This window comes from Rhipicephalus microplus, chromosome X, assembly GCF_043290135.1.
Source record: "Rhipicephalus microplus isolate Deutch F79 chromosome X, USDA_Rmic, whole genome shotgun sequence".
Taxonomy (NCBI): Eukaryota; Metazoa; Arthropoda; class Arachnida; order Ixodida; family Ixodidae; genus Rhipicephalus; species Rhipicephalus microplus.
This window is the reverse complement of record NC_134710.1, coordinates 272,331,298-272,350,731: the sequence shown is the minus strand read 5'-3', so window position 1 is coordinate 272,350,731 and position 19,434 is coordinate 272,331,298. Positions and strand designations below refer to the sequence as shown.

Below are 19,434 nucleotides of genomic sequence, written 5' to 3'. Positions count from 1 at the left end.
CACGTTGAATAAGAATCCGGGCCATGTACCTCGCCTAGGACTGGACATCCAAGGTAATTTTAAAAAGCGGCGAAAAAAAAGAGAGAAAAATAGGACGCCTCAAAAGTATTTGAAATATGCTCCTCACCACTCTTCTCCTATTTTGTAGACGTAGATGATGTTGTCAGTTTGCGCAACAGCCAACTTGGCTGAATCTGGAGAGAAGCAAATGGCCTTGACCACGTAGCTTTTCTTCCCGTACTGCGGGCAGAGCACAATAATAAGCGATGACGGCAGTGAGCAAAGCTGGGAAACACCACCAATTTAGAGAATTAAACAACCGGTAAATTCGGATATTCATGTAAACTGCATAGCAGTCGCGAGTGTAAACGAATTATAATCGGGAGCTGAGATTTCAATATGAAGACTGAGTATCGTTCGGCGACTACCCAAGAAAACTTTATCTGTGCAGTGAAGCCTTGCAAAAAATGTTTGATAAATGAAATGTTATGACATGGAACGTTGGAAAATTGAAAATATAGAAAACTGACAAAGTTAGAGTGGATCTTAAAAAGAAAAACATTTTAGAAACAGAAGAACATGACATAGAAATGAATAGAAAAATACTTTTGAATATTGTTACTGTGTCGTTAAAAGAAGTATTCATCGTAGCTTTGCGCTACAAGCAACGACTGATATGTGGTCTTTAACGTACCAAAACTACCATATGTTTATGAGAGACGCCGTAGTGGAGGGCTCCGAAAATTTTGACCACTTGGGGTTCTTTAACGTGCACCGAAATCTGAGCACACAGCTCTCAGAATTTTCGCCTTCATCTAAAACGCAGCTGCCGCCGCCGCCGGGATTCGATCCCGCGACCTGTGGGTCAGCAGCCGAGTACCTTAGCCCCTAGACCACCATGGCGGGGCTCCAAGCAAGGCAGGCCAATTTCCTCTTTTATATATGTCTATTATTATTATTATTATTATTATTATTATTATTATTATTATTATTATTATTATTATTATTATTATTATTATTATTATTATGCCTGTATTGAAGACGCGTATCATGAGAATATTAAAGGGGTCCCGATAAGGCTCCATTACAAAAATTTTGGTTACGGCATATGTGGATATTTTAAGGTACTGTCGAGAGAGCCGCGTATGTCGATATGTATTCATGTTATTTGTGATTAAAATTCATCCCTGCATAAGGCAGAGAAAAAAAGAAGACTGATATTCCCACCACCATGAGGCGAGCGTCGTTCCCTGCAGATTTATATGCCGCCTAGCTTCAAGCATAACATCCGCTTGCAACTGTCTTGTCCCGCAGCGGAGAGGTCAGTTGACTAACCCTTATCGCCTGTGGCAATATCGGCTCTCACCATACATTGAGAACATGTACCGCATTATGTGAGTGTGTATAACTTTGGCGTGTACCTTGGAGTCGATGGGCTTGGTGGAGAACTTGTCGCGGCGCTCCCCCATCTCGTCGAAAAGCAGCACGACCCTGTCCGCCGTGCAGACGGCCAATTTGATGTTGTTGGGCGACCACGCCATGGCCACCACCTTGGCTGCCCCGTCCTGCACGTAGACGAGACATGTTCACGCACACGCGTACGCGAACCCAGCAGGAAAATGCCAGCTGTTTCCGGAGCGGAATGGTTCTTACCCCCGCTGCAAGGGAAAAATTCCGAATCTGGAGAACCATTTCCAGCTAAAAACTGAGCTTGAAAGCCGATTTTCAGCTGGAAACGCGCATTCAGTTTTCATATGCACTCCTGATACCAATTCAAGTAAACTGTAAACCAGCAGAATACAAGGTGGTTGCAGCAGCTACTAAGGAGATGCATCCTGCTGGAAACAGTGCATTCAACAAGATGCAATCTGAGATCAGACAGAAAACCATAACTATACCCTGCTGGAACCAACAAAAAACCAGGAGGTGGCCTATATACTAGAACCAGCTGTACAACCAGCAAAATCGGCCGGTTACCTGCTGGTTCCATCTAAAACCTGTACAAACCAGCAGCTCTTAGCAGGAAACCAGCAGAAATTTTTCACCCTAGAACACACATTATAACAATATCGTTGGACCAGTGCTAGGCAGATTTAGCATGCAGCATACCTCAGTTGGCCCAAATGCATATGGTGCACTGTAGTTCTATGTATACAATTAACTGTATATACTAAGAGAGTCAATTCTTATATTCATGTATGCTTACACTGGTCAGATTTGTGCAATCGTGCAACAGCAAATACGTCAAACAAAGAGCTGGAGAGGAATTCACGTTTATTTAGGTATATGTGGGATTAATGTTTTTTTGTTCTTGGGGAGGGGGGCGAATATTCGAAATTCTTGAATAACCAATTGAATAGTATTTTATTCGATTCTGTTCTCGAATCGAATAGCAGATATTCGAAATACTGAATGTTATAAATACTTTTTGAATAATCAGCATTGACGGAAGAACCCTACGGGAATAAAATATACATACACGCAGCCCAAGCTCTAATGGTACTGTCGATGCTGAATCACAGACGAAGGCGCTACTGTTTAAACCCTAGTGTCTCCGAAGCAAAAGATTTCTGAGTCTGTGATATTCGCTATGTCGATTCACCAACTATAGTTCATTTTCTATAACACAGCTTCATTTTGAAGTCGGTGACGAATTTTACAGCCTTGAGTTCTGAAGTAACCGTCAACCTACAGTCGCAAAGTATTTCGTTCGTAAACTGTCACTGCTTATACGAGCTTCAATCAGTTTAAATAGCTGTGGCATTTTTGTCAGTTCAAGCCAACCGTAATGTTCCTTTGTTAATGTTTAATTGTTACTATCTTTGATTCAAACTAAATATTGCATTGTACCAATGTTTTCAAAGTGATTTCCTGACTCTTCAAAAACTTATCGAATACTATTCAATTTGTATTCCTATTTGATTCATTTTCATCATCACCCCGCCATGGTGGTCTAGTGGCTAAGGTACTCGGCTGCTGACCCGCAGGTCGCGGGTTCGATTCCCGGCTGCGGCGGCTGCATTTCCGATGGAGGCGGAAATGTTGTAGGCCCGTGTGCTCAGATTTGGGCGCACGTTAAAGAACCCCAGGTGGTCGAAATTTCCGGAGCCCTCCACTACGGCGTCTCTCATAATCATATGGTGGTTTTGGGACGTTAAACCCCACAAATCAATCAATCAAATCAATCGTTTTCATCATCACTATGTTCAGTTTTTTAAGTTCACTATTCACTCACCCTTAATTTTATTTTTAAACTGGGCTTGCTGTAGTAAGATATTTTGGTGTTATTGGTTTTTGTCTCGCTTAATATTATTTTCTCTGCGATAGGCGTTTTAGGCATGTGGGCAGGAACACATAAACTCGATTTTAAAAGTCTTTTTTTTTTTGTTCTCCTGAAAATTGTACATACGTTCAAGTTTCACTTAGGCGTGGAACTAATCTGCCCGGAGCATTTTTTTTTTTCCACATAAGTAGGCGTATAGAGTGTCACTTTTCAAATAGATATAGCGAGAACATATTATTTCGTATTCAGCTGCATCATTGCTGCAATTGTGCTGAAAAGGCGAGATGCGAGAATTTTTGCATGAATTAGTTTACTGACGAGTTGCGCAATTATTTCAATAGGTACATTTTGATATAAACTTGTACGTTACCTGAGGAGGCATAAGCGTCTTCAAGTACTTTATCTGCATGTCGAAAACTGCGTGGTCTCAAAGAGCCTGCGCGTGGTCGGCTGCGGGAGGAATTCACCGGTCCAGTTCGTATGTGTTGTTGTGGTTTTGTTTCCATGGTAACGAAACAACTCGTAATCAAGCCCTCACTAATCTGCCCAACATGTTTTTTCAGCACCACAAAAGCGACTTTATTTACTTTTTATAGATGAAAGTTAGAAAGCAACATGAAGTCCACTGTTGAGCTAACCAGATCAACCAAGAAATGAGCTACCGACATTCCCCACAGTTCCCGTTCATGGAATCGAAACTGAAACAACTTCCTACCAACATCAAAATAAAAAAATAAATACTGAGGAGGTTTAAAGATTTAGACAATGTGTAGGGATTTGCTCGTGAATAAATTTGTCGTAAAAAGACACGAATAAATTAATTTTTTTGACGTGCTTTTTCCAAAGGGCTGCTTAACTTCAAGACATGCATGGCCTTCCAGGCTCTAGACCTCAAAAAAGCCATAATAGTTGAAATTGACTGTAAAATGTTTCCAGAACAATCAGCATAATTATCGTACCTATGGTATCAATACAAGGCAGCAAATATCAAAAACCACGAAATTGTTTTGTCAGGTTTAGTGGCTTTAGCCATTGCATTCGGCAACCATGTCCAACGTTGTGGCGGGATTCTTGTTTTGAGCGTTAGAGCTTCACTGTTTTGGAACAGAGTGCTAAAATTTGCTACTGAGACTGAAATTTACGCCTGAAAAGGCAGTAATGGTGCCTTGACCAACTGGAAGAGTTTCTTTACTTTTGATTGTGACGTTCCGAAGAGGTGGAAAATGTCCGAAAGAAACCATATTTGGTTGGCGCAAACTGTGTCGGCATTGATCGTATCCTTCCTGTGCTCAATTTTCTTCTGCTTTGTAATCGCACATACTGATAGTATCGAGCGCGAACATCAGGTGCTGTAATGTGTGTTTGTTTTTATTTGTTTTCACGAATCCGGCTCTCCACAAGACTCGGTGACTATGGCATTCCGCTGCTTTTCATGAACGAAGTCTTGGCAGGTACATACTCACTGAAGCGGAGAGCTGAACAACTCGTGTGACCTCCTTTTCCTGCACAATTAAAGACTTATGTAAGAAGACAACAAAATAAGCGTAATAGTGAAACGCGATCCGCTGCCCTCTAATGCGGCTTCCCTCACAATACGCCGTGTAACGCAGCAATTTAATTTGACTTACCCGCAAACATTCAGAACAGGCCTTTTTTACCTGAAGCCAAGTAGCTAGTCAAAAGTATTTTTCGGGTGAAGGAAAGAGGGAAGCAGGAGGGAGGGGGTTCAATCATACTTAATGTATGTTCGTGTGTATAACTTGCGCAAAATTCAAAAATTTTGAGGGGGAGTGTTGAACCACTCTCCTCTTTGGGTATGCCAGCGCTGGCGCCTATATGCATTATGTCAGGGCAAGATTTTTTTTCATATGATGTAACTTTGGGCATGTTGTTATTCCATGTCAGTTTTTTGACATATCAAAACATAAAGTGTGTATTTGTACATTCAACTTAGGAAACAGCCGGAAATTAGCATCCTTCTTCGTTGTATTCCATGTTTTCTTGTGTTGTTTCTTGCACTGAAAGACTGATAAAAATTCTTGCATCCTTAGCTGTTTTCAGGAAAGTGTGCAAAACGAATCCTTGAAGCATTCATACATAGGTGAGAAACCATGCAATCGTGTGCAACTGTATTTTGTAAAGTGCATTTTTATTACGGATATGCTACATGGTTTTATGTGGAGTCGGCTGATATTCAGGTGACACTAGTGGTGTTTTCAATTTAACAGGCCTCCTGAAAGACATATGCTTCGTGGAGCCAACGGAGCTTGTTATAGACTGCAAAATTGCAAATGAGGTTTTGTTGACTGTAAGATCACATATTCTGTTTTTATCTCAGTTTTGGAACTGTAAATGTGGAAAGAGTTGTGCTGTCCTGATACTTTATTATTTTTAGGTTCTTAGGAAGTTTGATTCCACGTGCAAAGGACTTGTTGAAAGATGCCAGTCGTCCAACACTTGCGATGACAAAGAGCATCTTGATTTGATAGAGGTATGCATCCATGCTTTAAACATATCGAAGTTGTTTTGTGATCTCATTCCCTGATATTATTTATTCATGTGTATCTTCTATATTGTAACTTTAAAGATATTTCACTGATAATAAACAATTAGGAAGTTAAATAGTTCATTGTTCACGATAAAAAGTTGCCAAAAATGTATCTCTTGTGCCAAAAGCTGTTAGACGTGTATGGAGCTGAAGTACGATTTGGCAGTAATGTACTTACATGCATAGTCTGCACAGTAAACTAAGTTGACTTCCACGGGACAATTACAATATAATGAAAACTGAGACCACCACCGTAGCCTTGTGGTAGAGCATCTGACACGTTATTAAAAGGTTGCAGTTTGTTTCCTGCTGGTGGTAAGTTATCTTTTAGTTCACTTTTCTTTCTTCATATTTACATTACAGTTACTTCTAATAGCATGTCATATACTTCTCTTGGCATCACTGTTTGTTAGTTGGCATCACAATATTGTGTCTTACAAAGAAAATGAGCTCTTATATTTACACATAGCAATTGCGGTGTGTTATAGCTTTTACTAAGAGAAAGGAGAAAGTTGTGCCATTATGATGATCAGGTTTCAAGCCTATTACGGCACATCGTTGACCCTTTCAAGTGTGTGCTCCATTTTTCATAAATTGTTTATATAATCAAGAATCTTTCGAATATGATTGCTATGATGCACTGTTTTGAAAGCACAGCTTGATTTTATGCTTGTTTGCTTGCTTCGTGAGATGTGGCGATTCACACGCTATGTGAGTGAGTGCAAGTACTTGATGCAAATTGATTTTGAGGCACCAGTATTACATCTGCACGAAGTAGTGGCATTGTTACACGACATTTCTATTATGTTTCAATTTGCACTACTGAGTTGTACCAACCCTGCTACCAGCTTGCTGAAATTTGGACCGTTTTTTATATGCAAATTATACCGGGTGTCCAAAGTTAAGCTTTATGGTTTTTATAAAATTCAGCGCTGGCAAGATGATGAAAATCACCTTTTGTAGATAACTTATATAACCAAGAAGACACAAATTGAGACAATAATTATCATTTTCAGCTGTTCAATTTCCATTTGAATGAAGCAGTTCTCCAAAGAGACACAATGTGAGACATTAATTATCATTGTCATTTGTCCAATTTTCATTTTAATGAAGCAGGTACCTCGCAAGCCAGTGCCGCATCGTTCTCGTCCTCATCATCCGCCAGCATGTATCAATATGTTGACAGTGATCATATAAATTTAATTTTGTGACTAGTTGTAAGTGCTTATTGTAGATCTATTTGTGTGTTACTGCATTCTGAACATATGTTCCGAATGTTTGTGCTGTGAAAAACTCAGGATGCCTCTAGCCTGTTATTCCTTTTTTTTTACATTTCTAGGTGGCAGTTACTTTGGTGGAGTCAACAAAAGCTCTATTTGAGCGCATTTCTTTTGGAGATGGTGCAAAAAATGATGGAAACCTTGTACTTCTTTCATTGGGGCTTGATTTGATTCATTCTTCCTATGCTCACTGGAAAACAGTGAGTGTATTTTGCAACAAAGTTTATTCTAAGGAAAGTTTGTTATAGGTTGCTCTCTTGATCATGTTTATTTATATTTATTTACATTTAAATTTATCATTGTGAACACAGGATTAAAACAAAGGGGACCGCAAGTTGTCATAGCAACTAGTGCAACAGTGACGAATAATATAATAGACTACTGAAGAGTAGAAGATTATTATGAATTTTGGTATCCTGGATTCAGTTTGGAAAATTCAATTATGTTACAGTATAAAAGAAAAGTACAGGAAAAAAAAGATTACTCTTGGACGTGTTTGTTTACGTTAAATGTGGTGTTAAAGGCAAGTTACCTACAATGACGAGTGGGTCAAATCAACGAAAGGGCGAAAAATGAAGATGTGTTGAGGAATAAGTGGTTAGTGTAAAGTAGCATAAAAAATTTGTTTATTTTTTTCTAAGCTGAAGCAGTGAAATGTCATTAATTTCTCTTAATTTGTTCGAGAAATAGGATTTTGGTCACTTCTTTGATAAAAATGTAACAGCATTTTTTCTTAAAAACTGTTGATGTTAGTAATAGTGCGAAGGCCCCAAACTACGCTTGTGTATTGCAGTTTTGGTATAACCGGTTGAAAGTAACTAAATATCTTTCCATTACTGGGTAATTTTGCGTGACACATGTCTTCATATAACATTAATTCCTATAAAGCTGATGACCAAATTATGTATGAGCCTTTTAAGAATAAAGTGTTATAAGTCTGACAGATAGCTGCTTATATCATGAACAGAACATGATTTTAAATGATAGTTATAAATTAAGGGTGATTTCACAAGTATTGTTAAGAGTACCATGACATTTATTTTTATATGCATATAATTTCGTGCCTGAGCAGCTGAATGTACACGCACACTCAGGATAGTGAAACTAAACTTAGGTGCAGACATATATATAAATAAATGATATATATGTCATGGCATCAGGTACAACATTATTCACTTATTGCTGCTTCGGTGACTCAAATCATTTCGAAATTGGCATCCTCAGGGCCACTGACAGATATTTCAGTGCTGTTTGCCTTTTAGGAAACTCAAGTACGGGCATGCATTTCATACACTTAGTGGGCATGAAGTCCGATTTACAACTGCCTATCCTTGCGCGCAAGGGAATTTTTTTGACGGGCTGTAGCTGCAAGTGAAGCCAAATGATGCAACATGTTTTTATTGATTGTGAAAGCTGATGTGCAAAAGAGTAAGTGGGGAAAGTTTAACAATTATCAAAAATGTTTTTTTTTTTCAATCGTCGTCAGAACTATTTACTGTATGCTGTTTTCTTGAAGTTAGCGTGATTGTATCTCTTTATTAAAAAGCTAGTAGTATAAGCTTTGGCAGTTTCATAAATAGGCATACTGAGAATGTAATGCGAAATTTTGCTGCTCTGTTATATGCGCTTTTTTAAATAATGACCTGCAAACTAGGCAAAAAAAAAACTATATTTGGGTGATTGTTGAGAACATTCATAAAAGTATGTACATTACCCAGACAAGTAAAATATAACAACGCAAGCTGAAAGATGCATATATTTAGCTAAACAAGTTTAGGATCTGTGGCTTCAATATATTTTGTATAAATCAACACCAAAATCGAAAAATATACAGCACAGCAGGTAAGCATGGCACTCCACGTCTTTGTCATTGTTTATTTACTGTGCTTCGAAAATTTTTTTTTTCGGTAGAACCGATTGCGGATTTATTCTTTCCACTCATCAGGCAACAACATATAAAATTTTGAAATAAATTAGAGGTCGGCCTGCCATGCTTTGTTTGATCTCACGTGAAATCGCCCAGCATTAAACTAAATCATAGCGTTGCATTTGGGCTAACATGAACGTGCTTGCATACGAATCTTGTATTTATTTTTGCCTACCATATTTACTCAGATTTAACCCGAGTTTTTTTTTTTCGAGGTTTTTTGCTACCTAAAGTTGACCCTTGTTTTACAATTGAGTACAAGAAAAGCAAATTTTTTTCCTGGACGCAATGAAAATGGTACAATAGCATTAAAATTAGGCACATTAGTCAAGTAAATATATGGTAATGAGTGCACTTCGGATAAATTATAGCTGAATATTCATCCAGGGCATTCCGTAAGGCGCCTCCTTTGAATGCAATTCCTTGCTTTGGCATTGCTTCATAGTCATCGTACTTCTGATTGTAATATTATTTTATTTTTATGCAGTGTATTAACACCAAATAAGTATTTGTTTTAATTAGGAAATTTCAGCTTTTTATCTGCATTTCTAGAAAGCATCTGGGGTTGGCCTATGAAAAATAATATATTTCTGTTTATATTTCATTTCACTTACAAGATTCGTCTACGTATTAGGTATGTTAATTACGTGATAATGATGTTGCTTAGAAGTGTATAATTGAAAATTTCAAAGCAGTGATTCTTTGTGTTTCCTTGTGCAACCGAGTAAATATGTTTCAAAACATGTCTTTTATGAAATGTTTGCAGCACAAAACTCTGTATGGAGAACTTCCCAGTAAAGTGCAAGATACTCTTGGAAATCTTTCTAACCAAACTGTGCAGCTGCAGATGGTAAGCTCTAAAAAATAAAGTTAGCATGCGCTTTCTTGATGGAGAAATGCTCAACACAACATATTTGTAGTATGAGAGCTTCAGATAATTTGGTTCTTTGTTTACCTCCCCCATATGCCTGTAATAATATGGAAATTAAAAATGGTAACTATATTAATCATGGGACATCACTGTACATGATAGATACCTGTGGAGATCGGCATCCAGTAATATGCAGTCGATTAAGACCTATTTGCTGCAGTAGTACAAAAAGCCAAGCTAGTTCATAATGCATTGTAAAATAGCACAAAAAAAAACCCGTGGACACAGCAAGATTTCATGTGGTCGCACACATGTCGGACAGCCGGGACGAAGTGTAAATGTTCGACCCTGTGAACACCATTCTTCCCTAAAAGGCAAGCCTTGTAGCCACCTGCCCCTCCACTGCACAGAATGTGAATGTACTCCATTCTTTGAAGCCACCATACTATTTCAAAACGGTGATCAAACAGCTAGAGAGCTAGCTGAAGGTTTTTTCATTGCAAGTTTAGGTGATAAATGCATAAGCCATGCTTCTTTATCCCTGTCGGACAGAGAACTAGGTTTGCTGGCATCATGGCTGTGAAATGAGGCAGTGAAATTGCTGATTATGCTTACATATTTTTTTGTTGTGCTTGACGAGTCACTGACCAGTTATTTCTATGTATATGTGTTCACTTTGAAAAAATTAACATTTGAAAATATTGTCCCTATTGTCTTATTGTCATGTCCACGTGTTTTCTTGTGCTATTTTACAATGCTGTGTGCTTAAGTATCATATATTATGTATCGTCCAAATTAAGAGACAGTACAGACAGTACAATGAACTGCATTCTGATCATCAGCATGTGTTGTAATATATTTGTGTGGAGATCCCAACTGGTGTACAAGATTTAGAGGGACATTGAAAAAATAACAAGCTGCATTACTTCAATTGCACTTTTGCAGTATCATAGCGGACCATTATTGAGCATGTCAGAAAGGATTGTAAGACAGAGAAGACTATCTGCACGTGCAGGATTGCATTACACTCTGAAAGAATTAAAAACAACCTAGCAAGTTTTGAGAATATTTCCCATCCTGAAAGGCCCGACCACAAGAAGGTACCCTGAAATTTGAGACGCCCATGCACCAGCACCAAGATTTGGTGGGAAAATTTAAGAAAAGGCAGTTTTCTTTTTATATTATACTGCAGTGCTTATAACAATTTTCTCCAAGATGAGAGAAGTAATATTTTTCAATACTTCACCAGTCTAAATAATTTAACTTGTCTCATTCATGTGTGCTTAACTTCGTATGAAATGTTATCTGAGATCTTAATTTTACATTCAACTGCCAGTCGTCTGCCAGCTCATCATGTCAGGGAAATGTCTACATCCTCATGTCTCCACCACTTCCTTTTTTTTTTCGCTTTTTTATTTGCGGAACACCTGTTCCCTTCTCACTCACACAATTTTTCACAGCACACCATGAAGCTTAGACAGGCTAGCGCTAAAGAAATCAGTTCTGTTCTAGCATTGAGTAAGACAAGTCCACTTGTTGAAAGGTTGGCTCAACACAACTCCTGTTTACAGATTTTTTAAATGCATAATGCATGCTATTCTTGTTCATGGTGGGCAGTGAAGTTTATGGGATATTTTTTATTAATATAGAAGCCCGCAGGTCATAGATTTAAAGAATCAATTCACTTTTTATGTTTGCACTCTTGACTTCTCACTTTCTTGTGTCAGTACTAGTTTCTTAGTAATGATCTATGAGATGCGTGCATATTAGTTTTAAACATTCCAGTATTATGGCTGCCATTGTCCTGCTTGCATGGTTGAATAAATTTTTTAAATAGTCATGCATTCTTTCTAACTGGCAGGCATGTCCTTCATACATGAATGAGATATTTGATCCTCGCCATTAGTGCTATTGTTATTTTTGTTGCATTTCGTGTGGTGGTGTTTCTGAGCAAAACTCTGAGAACAAATGAGTTATTATAAGTTGGAAGATAATGGAGTTAGGAGTAGTATGAAAAAGGAGGCCTGGCTTTCTATGTTTGCCATGCACAATGTAATTGTTGCTTTATTGTACTTTATGTGTGCTCTTCCTACAGATTTTGCTTCAGTTCCTGGATAAAGTTGATGTTGTAGCATCACATGAGAAGCAGCTTGTTGGCCTTGCAAATGTTTGTGAGAAGTTGAGAACACTTGCCATACTCCTGCAAGACTTGGATCTCAAGATGCTTATCTCAGCTCGGAAAATCTTAGTGAAGTAGGTAGTAGTGCCATGTGTTTCGTTATTTGAACTGCTTGTTTCTTGTGAAAATGATTTCCTCGTGCTAGTTTATTATCATGATTGCGTTGTTTTACTCACTACCGTATTTGAGATGAAGCTTAATGCGAAAGTATGCGAATTTGCATTATTCTTTTTAAAATTTTTAGGCCATTGTATGCAAGACGAGGGCAGTCGACTATTTGTAAAAGGGCAAAATCGCTGATCTCAACAAAATATTTTTGTTTCCTGCTAAGTACGATACAAAGGGCTTGATAGGAAGATGTACTATTGTGTTAGCTTGCCACCTTTCTTGTTGAGAAAAGATATTTCATGGGTATAAGATGGAAATATGAACATTGCAGCCAAATTTTGGAGTTTTCCATGATGCGTGGAGTTCTCAAGCACATTATAAAGTTTGCCTCTTAGTAAACACCTGCATTTCAAACAGGTTTACTCCCATTTGTGAGTTGGTGTCAACAGCTGTTCACTGATAAAGTCAAGCAGGTTCCCACAGAAAGCTGCCATTGGCTGATAGTTGACATTAGGCATGGAGGGATGTTTCGATGAGTGTGCTGCTATCTGTAGTTAATCATCTTCAGCCTGACTACGCTCACTGCAGAGCAAAGGCCTCTCTCGTCATCCACCATTCAACTTGGTCTTGTGCTTTCTGCTGCCACGTTATACCTGCGAGGTTTTTAATCTCATCGGCCCACCTAACTTTCTGTCTAATCCAGTCAGTTACCCTTAATGACCAGCGCTCATCCTGCTTATGTGCTACGCGCCCGCCCCATGTCCATTTCTTCTTCTTAATTTCAACTATGATATCCTTAAGCCCGGTTTGTTCCCTGACTCACTCTGCTCTCTTCTTGTCTGTTAAGGTTACACCAATCATTTTCTTTTCCATCGCTAGCTGCTTCATCCTCAATTTGAGCTAAACCCTCTTTGTAAGCCTCCAGGTTTCTGCTCCGTAGGCAAGTACTGGCCAGATGCAGCTCTTATATACCTTCCTTTTGAAGGTTAGGGGCAGATTACTATTAAATTTATGATCTGAGAATACTTGCCAAATGTGATCCACCCTTCCCTTATTTTTCTAGTTTTTTCACTCTCATGGTTATTCACCCCATGTAAACATGGGGTGAATAACATTGGAGAGATCGTGTCTCCCTACCTTACACCCTTCTTTATTGGGATTCTGTCGCTTTCTTTATGTAGAACTATGGTGGCTGTGGATCCACTAAAGCTTTGTTTCAATATGTTTATGTAGGGTTCGTCAATGCCCTAATTCTGTAGTGCCTGCATTACTGCTGATGTCTCAACTGAGTCAAACGCCTTAATATTAAAGCAATTAACTGAAAAGAATGTGGTAGTATAAAGTTTACATTCTGAATTTTGATTAGGATTGCCACTTTACAAAAAACTGACCGTTTTCTACTCTCCCTTTGGTGTACCACCCACTAGGTATGAAAGGTTTGTGGCACCACACTTTTCTTTAGAATGGAAGGCATTCATGGGTTATGGAAAAAGAGAACGTTATGCTTATAGTATCTCTGCTTTTAGTCGGTCTCCTATTTTTAAAAAGTTATCTTGGAAATACTATATGTCTGGGTGGTACTTGACACATTTTAAAGCATTCTTGTGGCCGATTCAGAGTGGTTTTAAAAAAGGTAGTTCAGGGCACCTTCAAGTTCATTTTGCTTGGCACAAAATAAAAAATAAATATACATTGCATGAATGTTGAGACTCAAGTATGTAGGTTACCATAGTAAGCTTGTTAGCATATATTTTAAGAAATGGTCAGACGCAAATATCTTGATCAGTAACAATGATCATGACGTAGGCCATTTGTGCATGCCTTCGATTTGTGTAATGCTGTTTTCTCAGGATCAGATGGACAGCTGATTGAATCAACATGCCTCAATGTCACTGAATCAAGCCGCAGTCATGAATACTACAGACCAGTTTCATGTGGTGGGATTTGTAGCAACTTAGCTATGTCCTGCTTCTTGTTTCACCAAGACAGCATTCCATCCTGTTGCAGGAATCTAGCTGTGCAGTATAGGCACTGGTGCTGTAATAAACGTCCAGCTTCAGGTATTCATTTCAGTACTGCTTCTTAGATTCAAATAAATATGTGCTTTTGGCATTCTTTATGCAACATACCAAGCAAATGACATACAACTAAAACAAACAGACATTTATAGTAGTTAGAGGGCATTATTAAACTTGGTATATTAAGCGGCCCAAATGGAATAAAAAAAGTGCAAATCAAAGTTACACCACTGCACATAAACAAGTGCCCATTTTTATTCTGCATATTTATAGGTCACTCAAAGTTCACTGGATTAAGAGCATACTATACATACTGCATTGCACAATGAAAATTGTGTATTTCGAAGTGATAACATATAGACGAAAAAAATGACCGGCAAGGATAAATGTCAGTAGTGACACATCCAAGCTTTCATACGTGGCCCTTGAACACTGTGCACTTTCTTGGTCCTTCATAAAGAATTCAATGTTTGAAAGGTGATTATTCGTGACTGAATGTGCCTACATTCATTCCTGAATGCACATGGTACAGTACGGAGGCTTGGAGGATCTGTTATGCCACTGAGGTAACGAAAAATAAGAAACTCAAAGGCTGGCATGACTTCCCACGACCTTTTTTCTTCAGAAACGGAGCAAGGGCTATCGTGTGACCAGTGTCGAGCTCAAACCTCCTCTCCTCCTTTGTCCTAACTCGCCAGTACACATGTTTGTAATAAGACCACTTGTGTACATGTAGCCTCATCATGCCTTCTAAACTGGAGTCTATCGTTGGTTTTATTTCACTTGCTTGTTTCTTTCCTGAATTGTATTTTGTTGAATACTTCTTTCAAAAGTGCTTCAGACAGACGATAAATTTATCCCTTGAACATAAAAAGGCATATGGTGAGTGAACTTAGCACATTGTTTTAAAGATTGTTTCATAATACGTTATCACTTTTATTCTATCCTAGGAACCTCCTTCAGTACAGGGATTGTTTGAAACGCAGATTTAAAATTGATGCTGCTGTGACAGATCTCTGCTCATATGTGACTAACTGGTTGCTAAAGCTGGAGAAAATGGAACCTGCAAAGGTATTTTAAAACCCTCTTCTTTGTCTTCAATGTGTCTTTTATTCATGTAACCTACAAATGATGCGTGATGTGTTATACACATATAGTGCACACAAGGACAAGATACAACAAGAACTAATGCACTGATTTTGTCAGTGGTGTTTTCAGGATATTATTTCAGGCGGGTGTTGTGGTGCAAGTGTCTGTATGTGCACATATTCGTATAGACAGTGTGTTTCAAATAATGTGTCTGAAAATAATAAAAATAAGCAAATTGGAATATTTGATTGTGGCCTTTATAATAGCTTTTCATGTGGTGGGAGACATCTTCTGAAGTTACTTACTTAAGTAAATGAATTAAAGTTTTTCTTAGCAGAGACAGGCGGTCAGGGAAAATGGGAGAATTGCTGTCTTTTATGCAAAGAGGCCTTGTCAACTTTATGTTTTCAAAATTTTGTTTCTGCTACTTATTAGAAAGGAACTTGAAGCAAATTCATTAGCAAAATTGAAACTGTAGCTTTAATATGTGCAACTAGCAGACGACCAGAATGACCTCACTGTTCAAGACTGTTTGCAGTGGTATTACTTCTGCATTTGTTAACGTACTTCTGCCATAAATGCTCTAATCACAAACGAAACCCATATGACCATGAAGAAAAGTCAATCAATGGTTGGTAGAATGACGCTCAGTCATTCTGTACATTTCGAAAGAGTGTGGCAGTTGCACTCTTCAAAGTTTGTTTCAGTTTCACTAGCGATATTGGTCAGATTTCATTATTTGTTAATAATAGCCAGTGGCTGCTTTTGCACAATCTGAAAGCAGCAATCACAAGAAGGGCTGCAATTTTCACATTTGACCTGACAGCCTGTCTCCGCTAATTGAAAAATTATTTAACTTATTTTTTTAATTACTGCTGTTATTGATACCTCTACTCGTCTTGGGATGCCTGCCACCTCATAAGGCAGTGTGGAAGTATCTCATTTTCCTCAATTTCGTGGATTTTCAGACACGTTTTCTTGAAACGCCACGTATACACTCAAACTTTCATACTTTGGAGGGTTGTATCTCCTTCTTCTGGCTACATCTGTGCCTTCGACTATGAGTGTGCTATATGTTGGAAATTATTCACCATCAGCCTGCCAGAGACACCAATCCAGAGTGCATCCAACATTTTTTTACGTTTTCACTTTACAGTAAAAGTTCTTTTTACTTTCAACTTACAAAAAAATTGCACTAAATCATTCAAAGATGGATGTCATAGTAACAATCAAATACACTCTTGTGTAGAATGAAGCTTCCTAAAGTGCCGAACTTTGCACTGCCTATGTTCTTTAGCTCAGAAAGAAACATCACTGTTATATCAGGCTTTAACAAAGGTTTGAAGCAATATTTACGAAATCTCTCTTTAAAATAATTAATGTTTTTTTTAATGTCATAGTTACAGAGGGTGGGTGATGAAGGATCAGTTAGACATGGTTACTTCTCAGTAAGTAATGTAATTTCTTTATGTTAAAATACACATTCAATCTCTAGGCCTCACTATAATTGAGAAATTGAAGCTAGCTTTATCCACATGGCCTTACCAACTTCTGGATCTATAAAAAATATAACTGCCCTTGCAACTGTAGTACAGCAGTATCAGAACTGAAGCAAGACAATTTAGGGCTAAGTAACGCACATACTTTAATTCCCACCGTCCTGAGTTTGGGTCATATTTGCATAACTTTCACTTGAACATGTAGATGAAAGCCAATGTTATCTTTAGAGACCATATTTATCCCAATGTGACGTAGTTATCCTGAGTAATTGCGGATAACAGTTGTACCAAAAAATTTTGTCTCGTGTTTGAGTCCGTGAGTGTCGTACATGCTATCTGCCTGCAGCCTACTGATATAGTTTGTAAAGGTTTAAACGGCACGACGAAGACGTTACAAAAAAAAAAGAATCCATGCGCACACACAAATGTGTATGTTTCTGCTTTCGTCTTGTCTTCGTCACGCAGTTTAAACCTTTACGATACCATGGACCAACTAGCCCAACAACATTGCTTGGTATACTTTCGACTGCATGCCTATTCAGCATCCGAGATTGCTTGAAAGGGCATGTGGGAACAGCTTGCTCCCATTTCTAAACTACAAAGAAGTTCATAAGTATATGTAGTAACAGTTAATTAACCTTTCCACTGCACCACGATCACTGCCAGTTTTTTTTTTTTTTCATCTTTTGCATGTTAGGCAGTAAGCATGTGGGAGCAATGCAGTAGGTTGTTCTTCAGCAAGTGTAAACATTTTAATGGGGATTATCTCATCAAATACAGAAGTCACAGCTTTGCCGCAAGGGCGAAGCGATGAACGCGATAGCAACAAATGGGAAGGTCGCAAGCAGAATGGGAAGCAGATCAAAACGTGCCCCGTGTTTCTCACGCACAAATAACGCACGAAACGTACTCACAAGTACAGATGCACGCAAATAAGAATCTCAGTTGTTACTTAGCTGTGTCTGAAAAGCACGCACTTTTGCAAACGGAGACTTCAATGATTGCAGTGACCTTTGTGTGCCTGGTAACTACAACAGAATTGTTCTAGGTAAAGTCCGAGGCCAGCCAAAATGCACGATCCTCCCTTCCCCCCCATCGCGAGATACAAAAGTCACAAAAGGGCGCGCGAGGGAGCATCACTCCTCTCCTCTAAGCGGGGCAATGTACGCATGGGAGATCACAGCGCGCATTGCCGCGCGATGTGGTGACGCGCGCTCATTGCACCGTTTTTGGTAATGCTGCAAACACGATAATTCCCCCCCTCCGAAATGCCCGTCAGCAGCAGGAAGTGGTAGATATAAGTAGCTTGCCATATTTGAACAGTGGAGGATGTGCTCCTCGGTGGCTCAGTGTTTAACGCCTTGCACTCAGGTTTCAGAGAACTCAAGTTCTGTTCCAAGCGCTGGACTTTTTTTCTTGTTTTGTTTTTCTTTTCTTGCATTTTCATATATAACGTATACATATACAGTGACTGACGGAGATGCCGACACCGGCGGCAAAATACAGTCGAGAGTGTCCATGCGATGTCGTGGTTTCGGTTCCGGTTTTGGAACCGGTCGGCTGACCTCTCGGGGGCGTTGTACATGTGTATATATAGTGATGTTTATGTATATAAAAAGAGTTCCTGCTTGGCTACTAGCTGCTGCATACTTCTTGTTGGCTGGCGTCTCAGTGTGGTGCCCTGTGTTCTCCGTGCGGCGTACATGCCGCACGATACTACATTTTGGCGATGAGGATCTGCAATCCATGAGCATCAGGCGATAAGATGAGGATTCAGCCTTCTTCCTCGTGCTGTCGACTCAGCACCCATGCAAGCTGTCCCACCGGTACTGTATTTCCTGCATCCATTTCTACTTTTCTACACTTTCCGTGCAAGTCCGGTCACGAGGCCTAACGACGTGCATGTCTCTTTTGAATTGCCTTCTCAACGCTCTCTTCCGCGATCATGAATGCGACTATCCCTTCGCCTCCGTTTTTTCAGTGTCCCGGTGTTACAAGCTGCCACTCTAGCGTCGCCAGCGTGAAGTCGGCGACGGGAATGACAGCAGGTTGGTTCGTTCCGTACGCAAGCAGAGACAGTGAAGAGATCAGAGACGTGAGAAAACAAAACAAACTTTACTCTGGTGATATCGCAGCACACGGGATCTAATACAACACTTCAATACAACTAACAAAATACATCGACACTTGATACAACTAAAGAAGTATATAACAGAAACAAGAAATCAGCTTACGAGAGAGAACTATTACAAACTACACAAACTAACAAGAATAGAACGATGGAGGAGAAGGTTCGAAGATATAAACAGGTGAAGGCCTACGTGTGATGACCGGCAGCGTTGTGTCCCCGACGATCAGATGCGAGAAGTTGAAGAGAATTCTGGCACGACTGCGATGTCGGCGGTGTTGCAACGCTGGTGGCTCCGGGAGGCTAGTGCTTGCAGGTGACTTCGAGCAGGTTGAGCTAACTCGAGGCGAAGTCCCGATGTCTACGTTGCAGACGTTAATATCGCGTCACAACTAGACGAACGGCTAAGTTTAGGTGGCCAGCCGATACAGAGCCACACTAAAAACTTCTAGAAGAGATGCTTGTTGATCTGTTTCTACACCATCTTGGTCAGCGACTAGTCTG

At 39.3% G+C, this 19,434-nt stretch overlaps 2 protein-coding genes across 3 annotated transcripts in view; one reads left to right on the top strand and one right to left on the bottom strand.

The window, feature by feature from the left end:
* Positions 1 to 3,952, bottom strand: part of Oseg2 (intraflagellar transport protein Oseg2) — a 90,819-nt gene extending 86,867 nt beyond the window's left edge. Inside the window, exons 1-3 of the mRNA XM_037414793.2 lie at positions 3,654 to 3,952; positions 1,422 to 1,565; positions 128 to 240 (exon numbers count right to left, since the gene is read on the bottom strand). Coding sequence (XP_037270690.2) covers positions 128 to 240; positions 1,422 to 1,565; positions 3,654 to 3,692 — 296 coding nt within the window. The 5' untranslated portion in view covers positions 3,693 to 3,952. The remainder of the gene's footprint in view (positions 1 to 127; positions 241 to 1,421; positions 1,566 to 3,653) is intronic.
* A 400-nt stretch (positions 3,953 to 4,352) lies between these two features.
* Positions 4,353 to 19,434, top strand: part of LOC119162213 (FIGNL1-interacting regulator of recombination and mitosis) — a 58,994-nt gene continuing 43,912 nt past the window's right edge. For both annotated transcript variants that reach the window (XM_075879147.1, XM_075879148.1), the window contains exons 1-8: positions 4,353 to 4,557; positions 5,345 to 5,384; positions 5,512 to 5,591; positions 5,679 to 5,774; positions 7,171 to 7,311; positions 9,805 to 9,888; positions 12,005 to 12,162; positions 15,165 to 15,285. In XM_075879147.1, the coding sequence (XP_075735262.1) occupies positions 4,507 to 4,557; positions 5,345 to 5,384; positions 5,512 to 5,591; positions 5,679 to 5,774; positions 7,171 to 7,311; positions 9,805 to 9,888; positions 12,005 to 12,162; positions 15,165 to 15,285 (771 nt within the window). In that variant the 5' untranslated portion in view covers positions 4,353 to 4,506. The remainder of the gene's footprint in view (positions 4,558 to 5,344; positions 5,385 to 5,511; positions 5,592 to 5,678; positions 5,775 to 7,170; positions 7,312 to 9,804; positions 9,889 to 12,004; positions 12,163 to 15,164; positions 15,286 to 19,434) is intronic.